Raw genomic sequence first — 26,595 nt, 5'->3', positions numbered from 1 at the left:
GTGTGCGTGTGTGTGTGTGTGTGTAGGTGTGTGTCTGCCTGTCTGTCTGCTGCGGAGGCCGCAGAGGGCCTAATAACGCAGCTCAGAGTGGAACACCTGCAGCGAGCACATGGCCGCCAGCTGCACGTGTGCGTCTGGACAGCGTTAACGGTAGACGTCGCATGAAGAAGTTGCGATTCGCTGCTTCTTGCTATGCAGTGCGTTTTGTGCGTGTTGCGTTTGATGTTGGCGTGTGCACCTGCTTGACAAGAGTCACCTTGGGGTGTCAACCTAGCAGCAGAAACACAGATTTCTAAGCTGATTTCATAGAAATGCTGCCCTGTATTTTTATTATTATTAATATTCTTATTATTCTTATTATTTTTTTTTTTTACCGCTTCTCCTTTCTGCAACTCCTCCAAGACAAAAGAAACATCGAAGATAGGAGGGATACAAAAACATGTGTGTATTCCTTTTACCTGCATGCACACAATCATCCCTGCAACGCCAATTAAGCCTCTAAGCACAGCCACACACACACACACACACACACACACGCGCGCGCTAGCATGCACAGCCTGACCCTCACCCTGGTGTGCACACCTTCCCTAATACCTCACAACTGGTTCCAATCTAAAGGTTCCTGCTTGTCTGGGCCCCGGCGAGGCCTGATTGCACGATACAAGATCCTCAGGAAAGAGGGCAAGGCTGCAGGGGGAGAGAGGGACTGATGTGCCTGTGCTTTTTCTTTTCTTTTCTTTTCTTTTTTTTCATTTCACTCTCCCTTTCTTCTTTCATGCTGTACCTGTACAGGAATCTGGTGTCTGTTAGAAGTGGTTGAAAAAAAAAAAAAAAAAAAAAAAAAAAAAAAAGGAAAACAGACCCTGGAGATTTTGGAAGGAAAACATTTGTCTTAAATTCATCAGAGTTCTGTCAAACACTGGAGCCCCCAGAGGTTAGATTACGATGAAGATAATCGTTAATTTTTTTTAAGTCATAAACACAGAAAACAAAAAGGCTTTTCTGCCGTCTTTGAGTCTTGCTACTGCACAAGGTATTATTGTTTGTAGTGGGGGTGAGATAAACTTAGTCAGTAAAGGAAAAACCACTTTTAGAAAAGAGATTTGTCCTTTTTGCATTCAGTTAGAAATATATTTTTTAGTTTGAAAGAGGAATTTTTCTGCAGCAATGGAAACATACTGACATACTTATCGTTTATATATTATTAAATTGGAAATCACTGGCATGGAAATAACTGGCATGGAAATAACTTCCAATGGGAATTTTTGATTTACGTTTTCATTTGCATTTTTCCTGATACTTACTTATTCTAGTCGGCGTTTAAAATTTTTTTTAAATTTGACCAAATTTTCAAAATATTGAATTCAATCTATCAAACAGGTTTTTTTTATTAATCTGATCAATTTTAATTGAGAACAAATTAGTGACAACAGCTTCCTTTTTTTTCCCATTTGCAAATTTTTGCAAATTCTATTTTTTTTTAAATACAGAATTGCAATATTATCTGAACAAGACCATAAAAAAATCTAAATAAAATCCCAATAAAGTATTTTATATGTTAATTTCACTTGGAAAATATTTTGGAGACAAAACTTTGCGAAAAAATTTTAATTGCTGAGTTTTATGGTTAACTTAAAATGTCATTGTGTTACACGTTCAGAGAAAGATAACTTTTATATAACGCAATTCGTTTTTTCGGGTTGGACATGCAACTGAAATTAAAATGTTTGAAAACTTAAGTCAGGCAGACCAGTCAGATTTTCTTTGTTTTTTTTCAAATGCAGTGTCTTTCATAGCATAACGTTTAGTGTGCATGAATGTACGCTCCATTGGTCTTCTTTTAAATGAGACATTTTCGTTCCAACAGATCAATAATTGTATTCATTTATTTTTGCTTAATTGTATTTTATTCATTTATTAATTATTTAGCAGGCTGAAAGGCCCTATAAAAAAACTGCAACAATTACTCGACTTTTTGGCGTGTGTAAGGAAAATTGTACTCAGTAAACTCTGCTTGCACAATTGCGTATGCATACGTTTTAAAATCCCACCCTGTCTGTGAGTACTGCTCTTACCTGAGAAGCCGCAGTGTTGTGACTCGCTGCGCTGGACTAAACTCAGGGACAGACGAAGAGAAGAGGGAGCAGCAGAGGTGAGGTGGAGGTGGAGGGATGGTGGTTGCAGCAACATATATTTAGCTGATAAATGAAACATTATGCAGCACAGAAAAAAAAATGTATGCAAAGGTTTTAGGTAAAAAGGTTAAGATCAGACCATGCAAACAAAGGAGGTTCAGAGGGTCAGAGGTCAAACACAGACAGAAGGCTCGGGAAGGGAGGGAGGTGGAGGTGTGGACACGAGAGGGTGTATGAGATGAGTTTAGAGGGGTCCTAGTGGCTGGTGGACATGGCCCAGGCCCCCTCCATCCTCCAAACGGAGAAGGCGTAGCTGAGTCTCTCGTGGGCCAGGTAGTTGCAGCTGGCCAGCTTGGCGTCCATCTCGTCGCTCTGCAGCACCTGGTACAGGAAGTCGATGTAGCGTGAGGCCAGCTTCAGGATCTGGATCTTGCTCAGCTTGTCGGAGGGTAGCGTCGGGATGATCTTGCGTAGGGAGGCAAAGGCGTCGTTCAGGGACTGGGTGCGTTGGCGCTCTCGCACGTTGGCGATTACCCTCTGAGAGTGGAGCTCCTCGAAGGGCGGCTCTGGCCTCGGCCCCAGAGACGTGGGCGCCAACGACACGATGGTTGAGGGGCTCTTCTTGAGCCTCTTCGGTCCGGACGGCAGGAGGCTGTTGGTGCTGCCGGTGCTGCTCTCCTCCGTCTGACTGAGGCTGTCCTTCTTTGGGTAGGGGGAGCGCTTTCGGTTTGCCTGTTGGAGGGTCTTCTTCGATGCCCTCTCCAGCTCCTCTTCGCTGGCCCCCAGCCCTCCTTCGGGGGAGTTGGTGCAGGACACCTCTTCTCTCATTGCGGTGTCCAGCCTCCGCTTCGCCGAGCGGTTTAGGTATGGCTCGTTTTCACGGTTTGCTGACACTCTCAACAGGTCACGCGTTTCTCCTTCGTCCAACGAAATCACAGTTGCTGAAGCTCCATCAGACTGGACCCCCCCCCTGGCTGTCCTGTGTCCTGCTTCACCTTGTTAAATGTCACACTTTTACATTCCCTCCTTTTGCCGACCAGACAGAGCAACAACAAGTCCTCTGACAGGCAGGTCCACCTCCGCCTTTTTTATAGCCAAACGCTAACCCTCGGCCCTGCGGTCGCTCCTCATTGGCTTTGCAGACTTTTGGAGGGTGTGGCCTGGCCTGGAACAGCCAGGAAAGCAGGAAGTATACATTAGTGGGGCGGGTGATGGAGAAAAGGGAGTAAGTGGCGCTCTCAGCCAATGAGGAGAACTGTGCCTAATGTTGCAGGGATGTCTGAGGTTTATAGGTTCCAGATTTGGGGCTGGACCTTCAGTTCGCCGGCATCCTCGTGGCCAGACAGGCCTTATATTCCTGACACATGCATGGTTTAGTCTTTAATGGTGATAATTATACAGTTCAATTGTCAGGCAGATCAGAAACATTCACAAATTACACATTGTTGATGTCTTTTGTTTTTTTCTTTTTAACATTTAGCAAATTCACACTATTTGTCATTATTTTTGGTCATGATTGTGCGACCACAGACTGCGAAAACAACCTGATGCACCACAGATCAGGCAGTATAATAGCTATGTGGATGAAGAAGATTTATGGTATGAGGGAGAAAGACACGTAATTTTTTTTTTGTGTGTATTTTATTGCCATATCTTGCAATCATCTGAGCCAGCACTGAATGACTTTGGGATGCGTCACGTTTCTCCAGAGTTTCATAAAATTTGGACTGAAACACATCTCAGCAGAGGGGAAAGTGCGTGTTATGAAATATATCAGAAATTTATGTTTATAAATGACAGTTACATAAAGATCTGCCAATGCTCTCATAACTCTGTTAGACTAATCTCTCTCAAACTTTTATTAACGGGTATTAATGACAACACAGCAGATTCTGTGCTCTTTGTGTTAGATTTCTGCTCAGAAGTTGAATTTCTAAGTTCGATGTTTGACAAATAAACAGGAACGTCAGCTGACGTTGGGATTTCAAGGAAATAAGTGTAAATGTGGCAACAGTGCATTTGAAACCTGCCGAGAGCCAAGTAAAGAAAAAAACTTTGGACATTTTGCAGCTCTTGAAATTTTTGACACCAACACATTTGCAGGCAGAGTGGCCTCGCAACAGAGAGCTGTTTCATTTCACTATTATGTATTTTGTTACGTCTCCATGGTTAAAATGATCATTAAGAAAAGCGAGGTTCTGCTGAAGGCTAGCAGCTAATCGGATGGATGCCGTTCGGCAGAGTTGAGCACTTAAAAAAAAATCAAGCTGAAAATGTTCATACTCAAGATACATTAGTAGATATTAATGACCCGTTACTTTTTTTGGCACCATTGCCAAATAGAGTTTCTGGTAAGAAAAAAGAAAAAAGAAAGAAAGGTTAAATTGTTAAGTCGCACACAAATGGTTGAAATCTGCAAATACTTGAGACACCCTTGAAAATTGCTTTTAACTGTCCATTTCAATAGTTGAAACACCTTAATGTACCTTAAGGCACACAATGGAAACTGACTTAGCACTAACGCAGAAGCTAACATCCACAGTCTTCTTTATTTCCTCTCTAGAGGCTTTAGCCAATCTGTGCCAAGCGAAATAAAAGACACTTCTGGACTGGCTTCTTTTCAAATGCCAGCCAATAGCTTGTCTAGTAGTGTTGTATTCTGCTTCCTAAGCTGCATTTCTTTTCTCAAATGCATATGATTTGTAGAAAAATCTGAAAATATTCAAAACCTTTAATACGTGGAGGTGAATTAGCATGGATCGCTGCTTGCTTGCTGCTTTTTTCTCATTTTTAGGGTTACCAACTAGTGGTCGTTGACTTCTTCAGAGTATAGAGTGTTAAAAATGTAACTTTGTAACCCACAGACATAAAAAAAAATGTTTGTGTTGTCAGCTTTACGACACCATATTTCATGTTCAACAAACCAGTGATCATTTTTCTACTTCACAGAACCTCACTTTATAATTTACAAACTATCCCTCTAAGGTTGAGCTTGATGTAATTCCCAGATCAAAATTTGGATTTGGATACATGAAATGTAGCATAAATAGTCACCGGCACTTGTTCCTGGCTTGTTGTCATCCGCTTCAGGGAACTGCCAGTTTTCTTTTTTTTTTCTTTTTTTTTATTCCACCTTCGTTTTGAGAAGTCTCTGCAAATGCAAACGTCAACATTCTCAAAGTTATGTCTTTGGTATATTTTCTCCACATCCTAGATTATTTCTTTGCTCTTAACCTTTGCAAATAATTCCCATCAGATTCTTGTGCTACAGGTTGAAAACCACGATGTTAGACAGCAACAGCTTCAAGACGTACAAGTGAGGGAAAAACTCTGCTAAAACCATTTAGCGTCTCTACGAACGCTCCTGATATAGGCTGTCCAACTCATCAGTTTCGCGTTAGGAAGTCAATGCAGGTCGGACCCTAAACAACCCCTGACCTCGGTGACCCCCCTCGAGAACTTCAGCCAGTAGAGGTAAGAGAGCATCTAATTGGGCCATCCACGCCTCGGGGCTGGAGCCAGCACATGTTTCACTTCCACACCCGCCGCAGCGTCTGCGTCTGCAGCCACTTAAAAGACGTTTTCCCTCACGTTGCCAGTCGTGACCCAGCAGGTAGACCCTGCTGGGAAAATGACGTCAGGTTCTGTTTGTTCAATCTGTTCATTTGATTTAATTACTAAATGGTCCGTGAATCTGCCTTTGCATCCTTGTCAGTTTCCCCCAGCAGCAACCATTTATGCCCAACATGCGTCATGAGTTAACGTGACTCATCCCCTGATAGCTGGAGAACATGGTGTGGGGAGTTTCCTGCTGTTGAAATTCTGGACTTTTCGTCGAGAGCACGATCTGTGGTGGCTTTTATGTAAAATCTATCCGTCTCCGCAGGACCGACGCTGTTTTAAATTTAGTTTTGAACAAGATGTTGCGTAAGAAACTGGTATTATTCACAAGCAAGTGGTACTTCTGTTGTGCCTTTTTTTTTTTTTTTTCTTCCATGTCATCCCGTAGATGCTGCCTGAGAGTTTGTAGCCAAAAACCTGAGTGCGATTTCCACAGAGGGCAGGACGTTTTTGATGAGCCCTGTGATTGCACTGGTTCACATTTCATCCATATTGTGAAACTGAAGTCAGTGCCTGTTGGGTTTAATTGTCTCTAAAGAGAGAGAGAGAGAGAACAAAAAAAAAAAGTCATCAAATCATCAAAGCAAGACCGTGCACAGAGACAGTGAATTATCTGAGGCTTAATTCATGGAAAAGGTCAAATCCATGGCAGTATTGAACGGCATTAACACAGTGAGACACTGTTGCTGATTTCAGTCTCTGGAGTTGCTGCTTACCTTGAGCAAAAGTGTGGCTCTGTGCCACCGTGATGGAAAAAATGAGCTAACAACAGGAATGTTGCGGCTCAAAGAAGAATAGAAGAGCAGGAATGAGGGAGAGAAGAATAAGGAAGGGGGAAAGGAAAAAGAGAAGAAAAGGGAAGGGGGTCGGGGGGGGAGGGAATGGTGCGGCTGTCCAAACAGAACCAGATGCAGGAGTGTGGAGGCTCGTTTGATCTCGATCCTCATAGGCTGATTGATGTTGCACATTTCATTTCCTTGTCAGAGTCTTGACATAATGTTTCACTAAACACTTAGGCCCCGCTCTCATCTCTGCTCCGTTTCCACGAGGGTCCGTAATTAACCCTTTCTGGAGAAAACATACATCACTGTACAGTACGCCGGCTTTTATGCGCAGCAGGAATAGCTTGGATATCAAAACAGGCAGATGTATTGTCTATTTGTGTCTCAACACCAGATGGTTCTGACCTGACAGGAATAAAACGCCGAAGAGAAGTCGTGCTTTAAACTTTGAAGTCCAAAGACAGGGAGAAAAAAAAAAAGAAAGGAAAAAAAAAAGTTTCTTAAAATTTGTAATGCAGTCAACTCAATTTGCATCAAAGAACAAAAGCTCAAAGCCCTGCGATGACGTCTTCAGCTGGTAGGAGCGCAGCGGTGTGACCAATCATAACTGATGTGTTTGGATATCTGTGCCGGCCCAGCAAAGGGAACCAGTCATTGCGTTTCTCCTCACCTTCACCTCCGCCCTGTGAGTTTCTTCACCCTCCTGGGCTGTGGGTATTAACATTTGTACACAGCACACTATGCCCCCCCTACCCCTCGCACCCGCTTCTCCTATAATCACCCTTCAAGCCCGCCATCCCAGGAGGAGCTTATGGGGACACAAAAGACAAACATCTGGGACCCATTTCCCCTTGTGGAGAAACCCTTCCTGTGGGGTATCCACTTGGAAAGGTTTTAAAGGAGGAGTGGGGTGGGGAGAGAGGAGTGCCTATAGGTGGAGGTGATGGGAGTCAGAGGGAAGGAGGAGATGGACTTGGGCAAAAGGTGTGGATGATAACTGAGTTACAAGGAGACGTGACTTGATTCCTAGGAAAAGAATAAGAACACTGCAAAAAGTTCCCTTTCAAAAACAAGAAAAAAAAGTACAAAAACAGGGTATATATTCCTTAAAATAAGAAAAATTATCTTCCAACAAGAACAAGAAAATTTATCTGGTCAAGATTTTCCAAAACAAGAAAAAAAATATCTAACCAAAATGAACCCACACATATCTTAAAACTAGTGTATTTATAACAAGACCTTTTCTACTTATACGAACAAGATATATGAACTTATTTTAAGAAAAATTAATAAAATGTAACTACACATTATTTCTTGAAACCAGCACATGTCGATGAACCTGAAATAAAACATTCCCCCCCCCCTCCTCACAAGGGGGAGGAACAATTTACACCTGGACATCCGAGCAAAGAAAATGCAAAGCGGTATCTATTGGCCACTCGATACCTTCTGTCTGTTCTACAAACAACCCAAGCGTTAAAAAAAATACTCTGCCATTTTATGGCAATAATTTAATGTTTTTTTTTTTTCCTGTCTACAAATAAAATAAGCCGTTTAAAAACGTCCAATTGTTAAGTCACAGGATGTGCCGTTACCTAGCAACCACCTAGCAACCCAAGCTGAGCCCCCGGACGTTTGGTCAGCTGGTTTTATGCGCTGTACAATGATTGCTGATAAATATAGGTGTTTTGTTGTTGACTTACCATCCAGGAACTATTTGCTGCAATGTTTTTGGTTGTGTAAGAGGCTCCACTTCTGTTTTTCAAACATGTATGGTTGCATAATTGTTTGCCGCCATTTTCACCTGCGTACATTTTCAGACAGGGGGGCGTGGCCAGCAGCAGCTTATTCGGATTTAAAGTGACAAGAGGCCATAAAAAGGCTCATTCTGAAAGAAGCTCAAAACTGGCCGAACTGAGCAAATCTCACTACCCGAGAATAATCTTGTCCAAAAATGTTATGAACATGTTTTGTAATAGGGTCAGGGTTAACTGTTTTAGTCTTTTTGAAAGAAATAGCTGTTTGAGTTGAAGCTATTTTATTTGCATAATTTGAGTAGCATTGGTCTTCCTCCTATTAGCTGAACTAAAACGTTGAGCGCAACATGTGAAATTGGATGGTAAGAAAAAGTTGAGGGGAAACAACAATCCTGTCAGTGTCGAAGAAGAACAACAGCGAACCCAATCAGAACTGGATTTTCATTTTACTTCACTCCGTCACCGTAAGTTGCTTCTTATTCAAAATTCATGAACGCGTTATAACCAAATGTGGAGCAAAAAGCTTTGAGTGGTGGTCGACACTTTGTTTCTTTCATTGAAATAAAAACAATACAGGTACTTACAGCAATAACTTAGTCAATGATAGAACCCAGCCTACACACAAAAGCATAAATCATGGAGTACTTTCTATGAAAAGAAAAAAACAAAGCAGGAACACAAAGTTAATGCCAGCACTAGTTTTATCAATGACTGCACCCAGGACAAATACACAACTACAGATAGAAACACAGAGCCAGAAATGCTTTTCCTGGAAAGAAAAACAAGTAGAGTGCTCAAAGTTAATGGCAGCAATCGCTCTGTCAGGGACAGAAAATGCACACGTATAAACGTTCCTCCTACTTTTGATTAGGAGGGGAAAAAAATCAAGTTTTCAGAAGTAATTAATGGTTAATAGTTCAGGCCGGGATTGACATGTAAAAACACAGACTCAGGGAGTCAGGGATACTTTCTACTGAAAGAAAAACAGAGAAAGTACAGAAATTTAATGGCAGAAATACCTCATGAAGTGAGCCACAAGTACTTTTGTGTGGTAAGAAAAACCAAAAAAGTAAACAAAGTTTATTTCAACAATAGTTCTACTTAAGACAAACAGCTACACTTAGAAGCACTGTGTCTAATGTCCTTTCTATGGTAAAGAAAAACAAAGAAAATACACAAAGTCCATCCAGTAAAAGACGGAGCTAAACACGGAAATACATCTATTTTGTTGCACAGTGACTCTTGTGACATTCAGGTTTCTCATTCCTGTCTTATTCAAAATAAAAGGTACAGTCTTGCTTTAAAAAAAAAAAATCCACCCCATCTCCTGCTGCGTGCGAGCCTCTGTTATTCTTATTCAACCCTTACGTATCCTCTCATATGAGAACATAATTTATCATAATATTTAGCGCTCGAGCTTCCTTTAAATATCCCTTCTTTCATGTGCAATTTAGCTAATATCCTGCTCTGGCACTGATTACGCCGTTCAAGTACAGGGGTCCGTCTGAGGCACATTACGAAGAGTCCCAGCGGAGCTCCCAGTGGAGCTGGGGATATGGCACAGTGCACGGCAGGTCAGGCCGGACGATGACGCGTACAGTTCTTATTATTTTGGACAGGCAGGGATAAGAGAGGCTCAGCTGTTACAAGATATGACAGAAAAAACAACCAACAACAACAAAATCATCTGAGCAGCAAATGAATTTTTTTTCTATATGGGAGTCGTTTACATGTAAGCGACAACAGGCCCGTGAAAGAGACAGTTCCTTCGAAAACAACATTCATTTATTTTTCTGTGAGAACGTGCATCTGAAATGTTGCTTCGGCGTTACATCATATCGCGTCCATGTGTGCAAACAGCAGGACTCATGAACTCATTCTGAAAGTGATAATGTGACACAGAGGCGACCCGGCAAATGCAGAACACATTGCATTTCCATCAGATCTGCTGTGTGACCGACAGGGGAAAAAAACAAAGAAAATAAAAAGTTCATCTTGTTTCAGTTACAGTGTCACTACAAGCAGCCGGGCAGAAACACACCGACTGTATGGTGATACGAATATGCTCTTATTTTCAAGGACACAGTAACAGGTTGAATACAAACACTGTATTCAACCTGTGTGTGTCGAATACACACGCTATTTATCCAGCCTGACCGAGTGTGAGCTGCTCACACCCTCCACTTGCTTTCTGATGCGCTACAGCTAGTTCCCCACACCAGAGCCTGACATGAATACTAAGGCTAGTTAGCATAGCCACGGACGACAACAGATAAACAGGGTTTTTTTTTTTTTGTAACGGTAAGTTGCTTGTAGGTTGGCACACTGAGCAGCGCACACACAAGCATGATAGATAACGCTAAGACCTTCCTCTTGGCTCTGATTGGTTGTTTCTGACAGGGAGCAGTGCATTTCTGCAGAAGGAGGGAAATGAGATAGATTTTTTTCAAATTATCTGTGCATGGTGACAGTTTTACGTGTAAAGATATATATTGTTTGTACTAGTTACGTACTACATAGTTAAATGTGAATCAGAAGAAGAAGAAAAAAACATTATAAGCTGTATTTTACTTAGTCTATCACATAAAATTGTGATGGGGTGCATTAAGGTTTGTGGTTGTAATGTGACAGAGCATAAAAAAAGAGGTATGAATACTTAAGAAATTCTCTGCAGAGGGTAAAGGTCACTCAGAGAGTCATCTGATCAAGTTAACCAGGAGGCCGTTCGGCTTGTGCAACCTTGTGCAGAGCTTGCCAAGCTACAGGTGAGCAAATAACCTCCTGGAAGCTGAAACAAGACAGAGAGGGATGATGATGATGGCCCTGTACCACATGGGAAGCACAGATGAAACCCCGAGGCCGTTCAAACACTTAATACCTGGATGTTACCGGGCAATTAAACACCTGTTTGGCCCTTAAGTGGAAAACCAAAACACCACAAATCACGTTGAGGTTAATTCACTCGGAAGAGGACCCTGTCTGCGAGTCGACTGCTTCTAACTCTTAATTGCACGCCTAATGTTCCTGGAAAAGGAACCGTCAACCTGGGGTCTCCAGCGTTGGACGCTATCACGCACCCAGCTCTGTCGGACGTTTACAGAGAGCCACTGCCCTGAGGGGGTTGGAGAGGAGCGCCGCTTCCCTCCAACAGAGCTGTTGCATGAGAAACGTCAACAGAACCCGGCTTCAAAGGCGTCTGCCTTCACATTGAATCAGTATCCGCCTCCATTAGATTAGATGGCCCTAGCAGAGTTACATTGCGTTAACATTTCTGCATGGCTTCTCAAATCCATCGCTCTGGTTCTGGTTCCCCCTGTGAAGCCACTTCAAACGCCCTCTGCCGTGGCATCTCCTTTTGTGCTCTAAAACGGCAAATATGTGTCTCTCTCTGTAAGATGTTTCAGATGGTCCCACAGGCACAGAGAGCATCGGACAAAACAACACCAGCATTAAAAAAAAAAAAAAAGCACACACACACACAAAAAAAACCATAAGATCTAAAAGTACATTAAAGCACAGGGATCTAAGGTGCAGTCGGCACACAGGTGGGGTGTAGAAAGGTTGTGATTGACTGCTGAGTGATAGACAGAGAGAGGGAAAGTCAAGTGGGGAAAAAGGCAAATGAATTAGAGGAGAAAAAAAAAGTCAGTGACAGTAAATTAGTGTGGAAACAGGGTGGATGTGGACTGGGAGGGGGTTCTGAAGCTCTAAGGACATATGTTTTAGTTTGTAAATAAAACAGTAAATTGCTCTGGATGTTGCTCAAATATCTGTGGGCCTTGTTCCACGCTTTGCGGAAGTTCCTCTGTAACCGTTCTGAGGCTGCCTTCTTTAAAATGCCAAAGCAACTTCTTAAAGTAAAAAAGGCCATCTGGTTCTCGACCAATTCAAGATGTTTGCTTTTTTTTTTCCCTCCTCCTCGTCATTCTTTTTTTAGATCAAATGATTTAGTTTGGTATCATCAGTAATGCTCTTGAAATATTGCAGTGGAAAAGCTAGGGGATGAATGAATCACAGTTCGACTGTTGAAGTTGCTCAAAACAACTTCTGATGCAGCTATGAAAACCTCTATTGTTGGGTTGTTGTTTGTTTTTTTTATTTATTTTATTTCTAGGTTTTCTTTTCAATGATTTCTTTTTTGTCACAGTTGGACTTGTGTGAAAGCTTTAGCAGACAGGAAAGAGGACAGACATACAGTAAATGACAGAGGCTGGGAATCAAAACCCGGACAGCCGACTTAGTCTTTATACAGGGGACACCTGCAATTGCACGACTGTGCAACATGCACAGTAAAGAAGCCTTAAAGAAGCCTTAAATCTTGTTTTTGTTGTTGTTTTCTTATTGCAGTAGCATGATTTCACACAGGAAAACAAATCAACATTTAATTTGAGGACAGTTAATGTAGTGAGAACAAAATCCCAGAATTGGAAAACATCTATTGTTTTTGTTTTGGCTAACAAAATCACAGGTGCAACAATTATTAGCACTCTTTCTTACCAACACTTCTTAAACCTCCTTTTGGCATAATCTTCTTTTCTTGCCTGTAACATCTCTCCACTTTGTGCACAATCTGTCTGAATCGTTTAAGAGTTCTAGATCTTCTCTCATCCTCTGTTTTCCTCCCGCTCACCCTGCAGGCTTCTTGTGGGATTTAAGTCTGAGAGCTCAGATTGTTACGAGTGCAGGTGATTTTGCATCTGGTGAGCTGTTTCTGAGCTGATCGGGCCACATTAACCCTTTGAATGACCTGGCTGATGGATCCATTCTCAGCTAGCAAAAAAGGCCGCCTCATCTCTATTTAAAATTCTCCAGTATTTCTGAGGGTTAATGCGATGCGACGAGGCTCGCAGAGCCATCTGAAGAGAAGCAAGCCCACAGCATTACAAATCATCCACCGTACTTATCGGTGAGCATGAGGTGCAAAGCCTCATGTTCATTGTTTTTTAAATCAATTATTCCTTGGCATGAGAATAACTCTCAAGAAAATTGAAAGAAAAAAACAAAACTACCTTCAGACTAAAAATGTGATGCGACATGTAACGTTTCAAGTTAAATCTTTTGAAAATTGTCAATATAAGAAAACATTATGCCAAAAATAAGCAGAAAACAGAATAAGGAAATACTCTTTTGTAATAAAAGAAATTAGAGTGCATCACCTGTGTGTATTTAAAGCCTTTTATATCAGCAGTAGGAAACAGGGAGGGCAGCATTACTTAACTAATACTGTACAATAAAAGTCCTTCCAATCTTTTATAGTCCAGGTTTAAAGGTGTTTTCTACCATAACTGTAAACTGTCAGTGTAGTTTATTTACACAGCAGCTCACGATTCCCACCAGGCAGAGGTAATTTCCACAAAGTTATGAATGAATCATTTTTATTATTATTATTTTTTTATGAACTGCTATTAAATCGTGTATCGACACACGTGCGAAAAGAAAAAGTTGCTCCAAAGAAACATATCTGCGTAATTTCCTCAAGACAGGTTCACTGAAATGCAACATATGTGTCTCTCTTTCATGTTGATGTTTTTATTGGGTTTGATTGCAGATCAGAGGAAGAACCTTCCCAGCAGACGATTTGCTGGAGATTATGATTTTTGTGTTGCTGTCGCTCCGGTGTCTAATTGTGCAGGATGTTTGGGATATTTTTGGCTCTTTCCAATGTGTAAACTATTGTTTCCAGTCTCACCGCACTCGGCCAGACTGCCAGTCAAGGCGGCTTCCTTCCTTGATTTGTGTAGAAAGGAGACTTATAATTGAATAAAACAAGACCCCCCCCAGCCCCCCCCACACACACACTCACTCCCTACCCCCTCTTTTTCTCCTCCATGCAACACACACACACACATATACGTTTTAAAGGTTGGTGTATAAAACTTAATAAGACGCATTTGGTTCCAAAAGCCCCCGGCCTCCTCAGTGGAAAGTGAGGCAGATTGTTTTTCAGACTCTTAATGTCGAAGTTTATAACAGCCGGATTAAAAAACGTTACCATGGGGATTTAACCACAACATCCCAATTACCTCGGTGCAACGAGGCTCTTGGGGCTTGCAAATAAACCAGTATAATGCCATTAAGGTATGAGCGCCACAAGAAAATGTCCTGCAGGAGGGAGGCAGGAAAGCCACAGAGAAAGTGAAATCATCACAGTTGCTCCCATCACACTTAGTGATCATTTAACTTTGTCTTTCCCAGCTGCAAAAACGCATACAAGAGGGACATTTTTATTTCATTTTTTTCGCCGGCCAACATGCGATAAACAAATCACCTAACGAGTTCAAATCCACCAAAAACACTGATAGAGCTTTAATAAGTCACTCACATATTTTTCACATCAACTTCAAAGTCCACGTATTAACCAAATCAGGCACCCAAGGAAAAAAAAAACAAAAAAACTGCACGTCCGCTCCCCCTTCCCCTAACCACGCTTCGCCCCACCTTTCCTTTAAAGGGGGTGGAAAAAAAACGCGGATGGATGGAATAATTGCTTGACTTCAAAGTGCAGGTTATTGGGCTGCATTTACTGTTGCAATGCAGTGGGGTGTTTTCTCTTCGTATGAAGGGAGGGGGGGAGGTTTGTTTCATTCCTCAGATGATGTAAATCTCACTCTAAAGGCCAGCAACGATCCTTCTTAAGTGCAAAACAATGACTGCCATCTCTAATCATTTCTTTGCATGTCCAGTCAGTTATTTAAGCTGCTGATTAAAGTGCTGATGCAGCTGCTCGTCTGCTTTCAAATCCAATCGCTAGAAACAATCCTACCTATCAATCAATCAATCAGTATCTGTCCAATTACAATTGCAATTACTTATCTTTTTGTTACTCGTATTACTTTCTTCAAAGTCAGATGATTACTTTCAGTCTAACAATTTGGGAAAGCACAGAAGATGATGTCATGGCTTTTCTGATCAGGACACATTGCAACGTCAGCAAAAAAAAAGGAAGAAAAAAAGAAGAGGCAACTAATGTATTAGGCAACAAAAAAAAAAACATGGACTTTTGCTAGTCTGGTTCATCCTTGGTCACAATTTCCAGGTGTTTGAAAGTGCCATGTTTATCTGCTCTAACAACTTTATGGCAGTATAAACAGCATGGAAGCTGCTGAGACACTGTAATTATCCAGAGAGAAACCAGTCCTGTACCAACATGGGCTGAAATGCCTCTGAGAGAGGAAGAAGTCATTATTCCAAAAGCAACATAAAAAGACAGATTACAGTTTGCAAATGTGGCCAGGGACAAAGAAAAACCTTGTTTTTGGAGACATGTCCCTAATTAAGGTGAAAGTAAAGACAGCAATATTAACCACATATTTACATTTAAGAATGGATCATTTCTGTTCCATGCTGTTCGCAAGCATGTTGCGAAATGTTGGTAATTTTTTTTTTTGTTTTTTTGTGTGTACTGTGTGCATTTTCAGATCTTCTTAGTTACGTTAAATACACGACAATACAGGCCTTATGTATATAAAAAAAATGACATGCAGATGATTTGATAAACCATGTTTTAATTGCTGTAATTAAAAACTACAATCTTCCATTATTTCTCCAGTTATCTTCAAATATTTAAGTATTTACCAGATGTCAGTGTCCCAATTTATGCAGATGACTCGGTGATGTTTCCACATAAAAAAATAATAATGCCCTAATGATATCTTTGATTCTCACATAATGACAGAATTCAGCTCTTTAATTGTTTTATATTATTAAATCCCAAATTGTCCAAATTCCACCTTTTGGATTGTTGTATTAGTAATTCATGTAGCTTCTCATTATCGCCTATAAATTTAATTATTTTGCAAGAAAACAAATCTGCTGATGCCTTTCTGAGAAATACATCAATTTTTATAAATTTATGTTTTTATATACATTTTTTGCATGGTCTTGGCTCCAACCTCTTTTTAGGGACATTTTAAGCAAAGTCATGCTGACTCAGCCGCCACCACTAGAGGAGATGTGCTGCATGGACACAGCATACTGTGAAACAAAGGAAGTGTTGGATTAGTTTTCATTCCCAACTTGAAGAGTCATGCTCCGTCTTCAGGCCTCCACAGGTTGAACGTCTGAAGCAACATTCAATTTGTCAAAACTCTTAAAAGCTTTTTTGCCACTGAATTCTTTTATTTTCTCATTTATTATTTTCTTATTCTGTCCATATGTATGTTTTAGTTGTTGACTTCAATTTCTGTCAGAATTTATATAATTTCTTCCTCTTAATGTTCGGGCTACAAATGGAAATTAGTCTGGCTAAATCTGGAACATTTACAGGTTTAACCTTGCTATTTAAGGTGTAGCAGATCTATAAAAAAACAACTGAAATAAAACTGCAACCATGACACAGCAAAAACGAACAACAAAAAAAAAACCTAATTTTTTTTAACTATACCAAATATAAAAAGTTTCAGAGGAACAGAAAGTGCTATCAAACCCTAAAAAAAGAGGAACACTTATTGTCCACACTGCACCACACAAATCCCTGTAGATGTGAAAAGTGCACTTTAATAACAGATCCAATCATGTACAAAAAAATCCCCAAAGTTCTACATTCACAGATTGACAGATCCATGTCGATGTGTAATGCCATAAAGCTTCAGATTAGCTCGGAGAGATGAATCCCAAAGAACGAGGCTTAAAGTGAAAATGGGAACTAGTCTAAACAACAATGGCAGTAGGCATGAGTGAGCAGGACAGAATAACAAACGCTTCAGGGCACACAAGAAAACTTTTGCAGGCAATTATAAATACTACAAAACTTATTTACATTAAAATCCCCCTGAAGTGAGACAACACAGGCCTTTTATATGTAGTTAAAATTAGCAAAAGAAAGTCAAAATGTTTCAGTTATTTAGTTGTTTTTTTGTTTTTTTTTACACTGTTTAGGAAGGCGACTTATCTGTAAAAGACTTTATTCATACTGTAAGGCAGATGATCCATGATATGCAATAGAATAAGGGAGCCAGAGTCAGGTTGACGTACAGAAATCCAAACAGTTTTGTTATAGTTGGAGGAGTAGGGACCTCTAGTGGCAGTAGTATGAAACTGTAACTTTTTTCCACAAGAGTGTGTTGAAATTCTAGTGTGAGGTTCTAGAAAAAAAAAAAGGACAGGAATGTGCAAATGATTACATTTGTAGATGCCAAATAGTAAATCTATTATGGACTGTAAAGAAGAGTGCTGGATTCAACAGAAGTCCTTCCTATGGGAAGAAAATAAGGCGGTGATACAGGTGCAACAAAGTGAAGAAATTAGTTTTCAATCTTCCCGCAGTTCCTCCAAATTTGCTACAGTGCTCATTCGGGCTGTAGAGCCAGCACAGTGACTGGACTCCAAAGTCTCTGAGTAGTAGCTGCAGGACAGGGCAGCGAATTCAGAAGTCACTGAGGATGCTGATGTCCGCAAACTCTTTGCGGTAGCGTTTGGCAGCCAGGAGGAGCAGGGAGGACCACTTCAGGCTCATGGCGCTCCACACAGCTGACAGGTAGAGACTCCGAGGGTCAGTGACAGCTGAAGCAGGGAGACATGCGTTACACAGAGCTGTGGAGAAACCGCAGAGGAGTATCTATGCACACACTCATACAACACAGATTACATGAAAGCTGAGCGCTAAAATGAACAACTAAATAAATAAAGCTATTTAAATATCTTGGTCTTAAACAACAGTCAAAACTAGTGTCTCCAAGTTTGACTCCTCCTCACTGCAAGTCTCACAAGACTAACGCTAAAGGATCAATAATGCATCATACCTTTGTTTTCGTGGAACATTTGAACACTTGTTAGGTTTGTTGAAACATGCAGATTTAAAATTAAACTCTCTGTAATTTGCTACAATACTGATGCAAAAGTTAGCAAATCTCTTTATCCAACATTAAATCAGACTAAGCTAGAATTCTTAGAGTTTTTTTTTTTTTTTTTTCCAAATTAAGAATATTATACCTTACAACAATTTGGGAGAGTCGCTTCAGATAATTCACATGCGAGTTAATTGGGAACACACCTACGTTATTCTAACGTAACATCTTAAACGCATTAAAAAAAAAAAAAGCCAAGACATCAGGAAGAAAATGTACCATGTACCTCTATGAGTCTGATTAGTTGTTGGGTACAATTTCAAGATGCCTAAAGGTGCCTCATTCCTCTGTTACAACACTAATATACAAGAATGCACAGCATGAAGATGTCCAGTCATCAGACAGTTCAGGAAGGAGATGGGCTCTGTGTCCCAGAGATTTACATGTTTTACTGTAAAAGGTTTGAATCGACCAAATCAGAAAAGAAGATTACTCCAAAGTTAATTCATGGAGACAAGTCCTGAAACAAACAAAAAAAGGGTTTTTTTGTGTACGCAGATGGTTTCATCTGTTGCCTTGGTCACGCCTACATCCGTTGCCCCGTTTAGTTTAACCCGTCTACTTATTTTTTTTATTTTTTAATCCTTCATTGGTAAGTGACGTGGCACGACTTACACTCCTTCCTGCTGATGGCAATGGAGAGGAAAGTGACGAAGGCCACGATGGCGATCACAGAGAAGAAAATCGCCATGCAAAGGAAGAACTTGAGCCCCTTTAGCCACGTCCGCCAGTAGTCCTGCAGGTACATGACGTGAGTGATCAGGGTCCACAGGGCCAAAACACCTGAAGAGGAGAGGCAGAAGGACTGATGAATAAATCCATTAAAACGAGCTTTGTTTGCACTTCCATCACAAACTGACCCGTATGTTTCTAGTAGATCTGGTAAGCTATTGTTTCACATTACAATGCTCCAAAACTCCAATCCAGAAATAATGTATAATGTTATTGTTGCATTGTGCAAAAGCTACAATGTAAGACTTGCATGTATTGCAATTTTTTTTTGCCAGCTGCAAACAAAGGAAAAACTACAAGCAGAGAAAGTCCACATAAAATAAAAAAAATAGTTGTGCTAGCTAACGGGACATTTCAGTGGATGCAAGAATTACATCCACTGAAAAATTCAAATTTAAAATCTATGATTATTTAAGCTGTCTTTCGAAACCGTTACACACCAAAAGGAAATAAGTGCCTTTTTAATCGACTAAGTACAAACCAAAGTACAGGTAAACTCTGAATAGTTAGTTTAGATCCCCACTGGGAGATAATTCACCCGATGACCTTCACCTAATAACACCAACTTCATACACAGACTGAGACTCTACAGCCTGAACATCATTATCTTTTATTCAACAACAGCTGGATGTATTCAATGTCACTGATATCTTTTGTGTCTCCCAAAAAAATAAAAAATAAAAAAAATCAGCACATTATAAATTTGACTCTATTGTTTCTATTAAATTAAGTGGCAGTTAAGAAATTAAGAAAATCTATTTAAAACGCACGTTATCAACAAATATTGACTACAATGTGCAATGTTGGCAGTGATGCTAACATGAAAAGAACGTGGGATCCGATTTTGGCAAATCATTACAAAGTTGTTCAGCTAAGTTTGGTTAGTCATTATCGCTTGAAGAAGAAAATAGACTTTTTCATGGGTCAACAAATTTCACTTAGTCTGCCCTACAGGAGCGGGAACTGTTCTGACCTCCCTGTAAAGATGGACATTTTAGCAGTAATTTCCCACAATTTAATCTTTAAAAAAAAATGCAACAATAACGTCATTTTACTGTCAGGTGTTTCTTATCCTTTTTGAAGTTGTTACAGGACATGCCCGGACTAAATGGGTGCAAAGGTAATAGATATGAACTAGTCCTGTAGAGATAGGACTACCAGAGTCCTTTATATCCAGATCTATGGTAATAGATCCATATGGATGTAAATGTTAGCTTGATAAATGCACAGCACTGAAATACAATCCATAGTCATAAGCCAAATGATAAAAAAATAAATAAATAAATCAAGAAACAAAACTGATAAATGCAGGAATATAAAAAGGCATACCTTAAACTCAAAACATATGACCATGATTGAATGGGATTAAGTTCTTGAAATTAAAGCACGTTATATTCAACTCTTGCTGCACCATTTATTACTTTTACCTGTCATGTACTTGAGATTTCTGTCGTTTATGCCTAAATCTAATACACTTTTGCATGTCGCACTGTGCTGCAAGAACAACCCAGTTCCAAAACGCTGAATCTGTAGATATGGTCTAACAGACACTAAAAGTGAACTTTGAACCCCTGATTATAAAATGAGAGATACACCCGCACCTCTTCATGAACACTCCCACCCCCAACATAAAGTGTCATTTAATCTTTTTAAAGAGCAAACATTCGTTTTAACGTAAAAGCAAAAATGCATCAGCCTTCATGGGTTTAACTGGGAGGGTTTTAACCTTCATGACATTTGAACTGTGACCTCTAATACACGCAGGGACACTTAGTAAGAAGCAGCCAGGACGCAGTAAAAAACAAACCGCGTCTCTTGTTGCCAGAGTGTACATTTGGAAAGTGTTACATCACCTGACAGACCCCCCATGGCCCCGGTCCACTGCTGTTTGTACACGATGTTCCACACCAGGAAGGCAGAGACCCCCAGGATCACACCGAGCGAAGAGTAGGCGACACTGACGCGGGTCTTATTGATCGGCATCGTGGGACTTAACCGGAGGCGGCTGCTCGGTGCAGACTCAAGCAGCAGAGTCGAGCTGTACCTCGGAGGACACAGCTGATGATTTCAAAACAACTGCATCCGGTCAGCCTGCACACACTCCCCCCTCCCTCAGTCAGTCACACGCAGAGCCGTCAGCACAAAATAACTCGCTGATCTGCTGACTAATAGTTGTGACTACGCCGATTCTAAAACATGACGCATCATTTCCAGTGGGGGGGGGGGGGCAAAAAAAAAAAAAAACATTCCCAAAACCCAGCAGCAAAGTAACCTGCGAGTGTTTACCTCATTATTGAGTACAGCGCCCTCTACCGGACAAATACAGCAATATTTCACCGTCTTTTTCTTGCACCTGGAGCGTCTGGAGAAAATTGGTGAAAAGGAAGAAGGTCCGCTGTAAATTAAAGATCAGGACTGTTATTATGTTGCACTCGTATATTAGGAAGTGGTTGTGTTTAAAATAACAACAGCGAGTGAGTAAAACACAAACTCCTTGCACTTGTTTAATATGAAATCTTCCGAGACTTGCTTCACATCTGTGTTTAACGGAGTCAGCCAGATTTCATTGTTTGTGAACAGATGTTGGAAAACTAATTACTCAATTTTTATTTTTGTTTTTGCAGAAGATACGGCATGTTTGATGTCATCTCACGGGTGTTAAGTCCATGTATTGGGCTCGCCACTCTAAAATGGTAATCTTGTAGATCTTTAATCAAGATTTAGCTCAAAACAGCCATTTGAATTAAGCCTTGATTCAGTTTCACAAAAGCAGTAGCACATGAGTTACCTTGGTGATTTATTCTGAGCAGCTAGCATGCTCCAGACAAGTTCAAACAGCCAGGCTTGGTTAATCCTGGTGCCTTATCTTTTCAGTCAGTGGTCACATCGATCAGAAAACGTGTTGCCAGTTTTCAATTTCAAACTAAATTCTCACTTGATAATTTGGGATTTACTGTGAGAACTCAAGCTGCGACAAAAGGCAAGAAAAAAAAAAGTGAATTTGCCAATATTTTAGTTTTTAAGTGTTTTAAACTTTTGAGGATCTAAAAATTGCTGCTTAACCTGGCAAGTAAAATGAAAAGTCAAAGAATGAACTCGTGTTTTAGTCCAGGTCTAAACCTCCAGCTGACTGAATGGAAAGGCTCAGTACGCCATTAACAGGTGTTTATTAAATCTGAGATTTAAAAGTTTAACCATAACACCGGGTTCTTACTCTGAACTCTTCACCAAATATTTCCAGACTTGAGCTAGAACGCTTCTTAATCCATTTCCCTCATTTTAATGTAAAACTGCAAAGGTTTACCATTACATTCAGAGGAAAAACCGTACCGTCAACACTAAGACGGTACAATGAATTAGTAAACAAGCTAACTGTCGGACACGTTTACCAGAAACATATCTACTTCATAGACTGCAAAGGAAACTTGATAAAATGAGCCATTAGACTGATGAGAAATAATACAAGATTTAAAAGCAACTTTAATTCTGAACAATCCAACTTCCAAAAATTGAGAAAATTAATCACGAAACAAATGTTTATTTATTTTCTTCTGAATTTTAGCAAATTTTGAAAGTAAAAAAAAAGAAAAGAAAAGAAATACAAACTTCCCCCCGCTTCCCCGGATGGTCAGTTTGAAAAGACAACAATTTTTAATCTGCCAAAAACAAAGTAACCAGTACCTGAAACAACACTGGTTTTAGAGTTACAGCTCCTGAAATTAATACGCAACATGGTAACAAAAGGCCTGCAGAGAACTGTGTACAATATTTTTATTTCTCACCACAGCTTTTCAAATATTCACTAGAACAGGCAAAATTGAGCTACTCCTCCTAAATCGGCTTAGCTGAATAGAAATATCTTGTTTGTGATTTGGCCAAACCACAGCTTACTGTGAATATCCCTTTAGACTCAAAGCTTTTTAATCACATATAACATTTGTTGAAATAACATTTCCATTGCCATTCGGGGATAGATTATTTGATATACTTTGAAGTTGTAGTGAAAAACGTCTGTCCAACAAAAGCCCTGAGATGCTGCAAACATAAGATTCATTTTGTCACATCAAACTTAAATCAGGTTAGGCAGATAATGATAGAAGAAGAATTCTTCCAGCTTCTTTTTCATCAGTTTGATGAAAACCTCATCGCGGTAGATCCGCTGGACCAGCATGTCTTCCCTGGCGTACAGCACTAGATCACACCATGGCGTGCCAGTCACCAGCATCTCTCCTTGCACGTGCCAGTAATGGCGGTGGGCTCTCTTTACCAGCAACGCTCCGTTCTTACAGGCCAGAAATGAACACTCTATGAAGCTCTTGACGTTGAGGAACTGGACGTGCACCAGCCCAAAGCTGCTTGTCTCTTTGGGGTCGTACACCAACCCGTCAGGCATCGCTCCCAACCACGGCGCATTTGGGTGGACAACCAAACCGCAAGGCGACCAGTTGACGCACAAATGCCGGCAGTATTCCCGAAGAGCTTCCGGCTTCATTTCCACGTCGATCTGCGCAGTCTTGCACCGCGGCTTTCCTTTCTGAATCTTGAACAGGAGGTGTTCTGCGTGGCTCCGTCCTGGCTTCAGGTTGCAGATGTCTCTAAATCGGCCGGTGAGACGCATCTTCAGTTGCTGATCTGCAGCCTCCATATTTCCTCTGGTGCTTTCCTCCAGGCTGTGCGCTTCCTCCCAGGTGACATTCATGGCATTTACGAATGTCTGCTCTTGAGCACTGAGCGTAGGAAAGACGGTCTCTGGCTCCAGCGTGTGACAGGACAGGGGAAGCAACGGTTGAGAGGGGGCATCGTAATGAGGCTTGAAATCCTGACTGGATGGCAGCGGGCATTGGTAGGAAATGGGGGAGCCTTTAGGGACTTCACCGAAAGCACACTCTGTCCATTCCCCATCAAGTTTTAGGCCCACTGTGGTTATCAGGGGCTTCTGGTCGTCAGGGAAATCACTAAACGCTTCAGAAAGCCTGTCTAAAAAGGACTGTTGGTCAACTCGGGAAAGCGTAAGAGACTTGTGGAGCATCATCCTGAAAAAAGGTGTTACGAGCAAAATTGTTGAAATACTGAAGGTAAAAATTATTTAAAAAAATGGAAGCATAAAGCAGGAAATAAAATCTTACCTTGGCATTTGTAGTATTGTCTTCTGTTGGGAGAACTTTGACTCCTTTCAATACAGAAAAAAAAGAAAAACAAAAAATAAGCATTATTTTATTGCCATGAAAATGTAAATGGTTTGAACTAGTTCTTTAACAAGACATTGCACTCTGTGTGATCGGTGGCGCTAATGTCTGTCCATTTCACAAGCAGATAACTAATAATAATAATAATAATAATAATAATAGTAATAATAATCAAAATAATCATGATCAATAATTTTCACAAACAGTAATGACGCATATATGACCATATGTTTGGCTATGCATGCCCGCCTATCCAGTGCAACGTTATTTACTAACCAAAAAGCTTTAGATTTAGGGGAGAAGTTTGCCACACTTACATTTTTACTTGTAGTTTCAGGATTTATTTGCTGGTTGACATTCATTCTGTCTTTGTTTACTTGCGATGATGCATGTGCAGCTTCATCTGACCCCGGGGACGACCAGCCTTCCTGTTCGCTCAAATTGTCGTAAGCCGAGATGGTGGCAGAAGAGTCCTGCTGCTGCACAGCCGCTTCTCTGGGCGTCTCTGTGACGCAGGTTGTTTTTCCCTCTTCATCTTCTGGATCATCTTTTACGGTAACTAGAAAGGCGTTTTCCCCTTCTGCCGGCCATTGTTGTTGTTCCGTCTCATAGCTAATTTCATATTCAATCGTCTCTTCTTTAGGTCTTTTATTCAACGGCTCTGCAGTTTCAAAACCCAGTGTTGTGTTTTGCTCCAAAAGTTGCTTTCCAGTAATTTGGGGTGTTTCTCTGTACAAATTAGCATCTATCATTTAGAAAGAACAAAGAAACGTACATATTAGTTGACATTACATCTTGTACCTTACTTAAAGAATCAAATACCATGACCATTAACCAACAGAAACAAATAACCCTCTTGGACCAAATAACCCATTTTGTGATTTCCCAATGGTACACCCAAAAACATTTCTTCGTAATTATTGTTTTCAGGTACACACACAAATCAACAAATGTTACTGTGCAAAATGGAAATGTTAGAATAAAAGATGGATAGAGGGATGAATGGATAGACAGAAGACAAAGAGTAAGATGGCTGAATGGATGCATATGGGGACAACATTTACACAATAGGATGTGGAATTAAGCTCGAAAATACAAATATTGTTTTCTAAACATATCCAAACCAGAAAATTGCTTCGTTTAAATATGGGCAGGAACTCTGAACTAACTTTCCTGATTTCCATCACCACTATTAAAGTTATGCCAATCAGCTTCTGTGATCGATTTAAGACTGAAGAAACAAAGCAAGGTTAGTAGACATTGCAAACATTTTAAAGCACGAACCTATCCTGGTTAACTTTATTTCAGGGGTCAGCACCATGTGCAGCATGTTCCTCAGTCGTTTGTTTTCTTCGTAGCAAGCCTCCATCATGCTCTCAACCTCACCGAACACCTCCACGGCCAGCGCGGTGAAGTGTTCAGTCAAAAACGTCCTAAAACCCTGAAGTCTCACGTTCTCCATCTTAAACGATGTTAATTTGTAAACATTAGCACGACTGCTGCCTAGTAAGAATACTACTTATCAACCGGAAATGGAAAGATGTCGGACGCTATGGGGATTGCAATGGATTGGTGTTGAATCGGATTCACTACCGCCCTCTGCAGGAAAAACGGCGCTGTGCACTCAGAAGAAACACCATGATGAGCTTAAGGTATAAATGCAATTTTCTTATATTAAGGATGATATTAGCATCATAACAATGATTCATTCTTCAACAACAATAATAAAAATTTTTCAAATTATTTTACAATATTTGTCCTATGAGTGAATAAGTGAACACACTGTTTTATGTCGTAAATATTGCACACATTTTATTTCACCAAAATGTCATTTCAGAAAAACACAATGTACGCAAGAAGACTTTAAAACATCAAATTATTTAATAAATTCTTCATAATAACAGGTAATGAAGTTCCTGTTGTGCCAAAAACATGTAGTTCCCATTTTCCCATTGTCAGGCAGTATTTTTCAATCTCAGACCCACTGACAATAAAGCCAGTCTCTTAAAGTAAATTATTATACGTATAAATAAATAAATAAATAAATAAATAAATAAATAAATAACCAACCCTAGATATAAGCAGTGACCTTACCTTACATCTAGCAGCTCCAGATGATGCCTCTTGTTGTGGTACTGATAATCTTAATAAAACTGCTTTTTTTATTATTATTTGGGATTTTTACCCACATAATAAATTTGATCAAACTGAAGGTAGGATTTTTCACAACTTTTCGTGTGCTATTTTTGACAGCAAAACTAGGAAGTGTTCTGTAAATACAATCTTAAATGTAAAGAAGAAAGTACGGGATATGATAGTTACACACGGCCAGGACTCAGCACTAAAACAAAGATTGAATTTAATGCTTTTTTTAAATGTAAATTTACAGAATAAGACGAACCTCTGATTCATTTAGCTCCAGGAACAACTCACGCTGGCGCCCAGCAGAGGGCGCTAACACTTGGCCGAAGAAAGAGAAGAAAGTGGGGAGGGAGGCTGCAAGTGACAGCAGAAGTGGACCGCTGAAGAGTCGGTAA

The 26,595-nt window shown here is 40.4% G+C and overlaps 3 protein-coding genes and 2 long non-coding RNA genes across 7 annotated transcripts in view; 1 reads left to right on the top strand and 4 right to left on the bottom strand.

Annotated features, from left to right (window-relative positions):
- LOC103139514 (twist-related protein 2-like) overlaps positions 1-3,220 on the bottom strand; it is a 5,722-nt gene extending 2,502 nt beyond the window's left edge. Inside the window, exon 1 of the mRNA XM_007554174.2 lies at positions 2,076-3,220. Coding sequence (XP_007554236.1) covers positions 2,391-2,963 — 573 coding nt within the window. The 5' untranslated portion in view covers positions 2,964-3,220 and the 3' untranslated portion in view covers positions 2,076-2,390. The remainder of the gene's footprint in view (positions 1-2,075) is intronic.
- LOC107836485 (uncharacterized) overlaps positions 1-8,363 on the bottom strand; it is a 15,586-nt gene extending 7,223 nt beyond the window's left edge. Inside the window, exons 1-3 of one of the 2 annotated variants that reach the window (XR_001662393.1) lie at positions 8,242-8,363; positions 5,370-6,288; positions 5,190-5,286 (exon numbers count right to left, since the gene is read on the bottom strand). This is a non-coding gene — a long non-coding RNA (uncharacterized LOC107836485). Of the gene's footprint in view, positions 1-5,189; positions 5,287-5,369; positions 6,289-6,472; positions 6,598-8,241 lie in introns of those variants that run through there. The other variant, XR_001662394.1, reaches the window with a different exon arrangement.
- An 8,407-nt stretch (positions 8,364-16,770) lies between these two features.
- On the bottom strand, positions 16,771-20,951 carry LOC103139512 (heme transporter hrg1-A-like). The gene is made up of 3 exons (XM_007554173.2): positions 20,726-20,951; positions 18,756-18,923; positions 16,771-17,796 (listed from the first exon to the last, which is right to left on the bottom strand). The coding sequence occupies exons 1-3, from the start codon at positions 20,853-20,855 to the stop codon at positions 17,660-17,662; spliced, it is 435 nt and encodes a 144-aa protein (XP_007554235.1). The 5' UTR covers positions 20,856-20,951; the 3' UTR covers positions 16,771-17,659.
- A 282-nt stretch (positions 20,952-21,233) lies between these two features.
- LOC107836486 (uncharacterized) lies at positions 21,234-24,540 on the top strand. Of its 2 annotated transcripts, XR_001662395.1 has the most exons (4): positions 21,234-21,346; positions 21,497-21,565; positions 21,985-22,034; positions 24,456-24,491. It is a non-coding gene; the product is annotated as an uncharacterized LOC107836486 (long non-coding RNA). The 2 variants fall into 2 exon arrangements; XR_001662396.1 differs by lacking the exon at positions 21,985-22,034 and having other exon boundaries at positions 24,456-24,540.
- On the bottom strand, positions 22,335-25,913 carry LOC103139511 (uncharacterized). Its single transcript, XM_007554171.2, has 4 exons — positions 25,343-25,913; positions 24,376-24,803; positions 23,999-24,042; positions 22,335-23,905 (listed from the first exon to the last, which is right to left on the bottom strand). The coding sequence occupies exons 1-4, from the start codon at positions 25,518-25,520 to the stop codon at positions 22,942-22,944; spliced, it is 1,614 nt and encodes a 537-aa protein (XP_007554233.1). The 5' UTR covers positions 25,521-25,913; the 3' UTR covers positions 22,335-22,941.
- Between the last annotated feature and the right edge of the window lie 682 nt (positions 25,914-26,595).

This window comes from Poecilia formosa, unplaced genomic scaffold, assembly GCF_000485575.1.
Source record: "Poecilia formosa unplaced genomic scaffold, Poecilia_formosa-5.1.2 Scaffold62, whole genome shotgun sequence".
NCBI lineage: Eukaryota > Metazoa > Chordata > Actinopteri > Cyprinodontiformes > Poeciliidae > Poecilia > Poecilia formosa.
The sequence above is the reverse complement of the archived record's forward strand: the minus strand, read 5'-3'. Positions and strand labels throughout refer to the sequence as shown.

Coding starts and splice junctions, on each gene's coding strand:
- LOC103139512 (XM_007554173.2), bottom strand. CDS start 20,855: ATGCCGATCAATAAGACCCGCGTCAGTGTCGCCTACTCTTCGCTCGGT. Junction 18,924..20,725: donor GGCCATGGGGGGTCTGTCAG/GTGATGTAACAC, acceptor TCTCCTCTTCAG/GTGTTTTGGCCCTGTGGACC. Junction 17,797..18,755: donor TGCCATCAGCAGGAAGGAGT/GTAAGTCGTGCC, acceptor TCCCTGCTTCAG/CTGTCACTGACCCTCGGAGT.
- LOC103139511 (XM_007554171.2), bottom strand. CDS start 25,520: ATGGAGAACGTGAGACTTCAGGGTTTTAGGACGTTTTTGACTGAACAC. Junction 24,804..25,342: donor AATAAAGTTAACCAGGATAG/GTTCGTGCTTTA, acceptor TCTAAATGATAG/ATGCTAATTTGTACAGAGAA. Junction 23,906..23,998: donor ACAATACTACAAATGCCAAG/GTAAGATTTTAT, acceptor ACCTTTTTTCAG/GATGATGCTCCACAAGTCTC.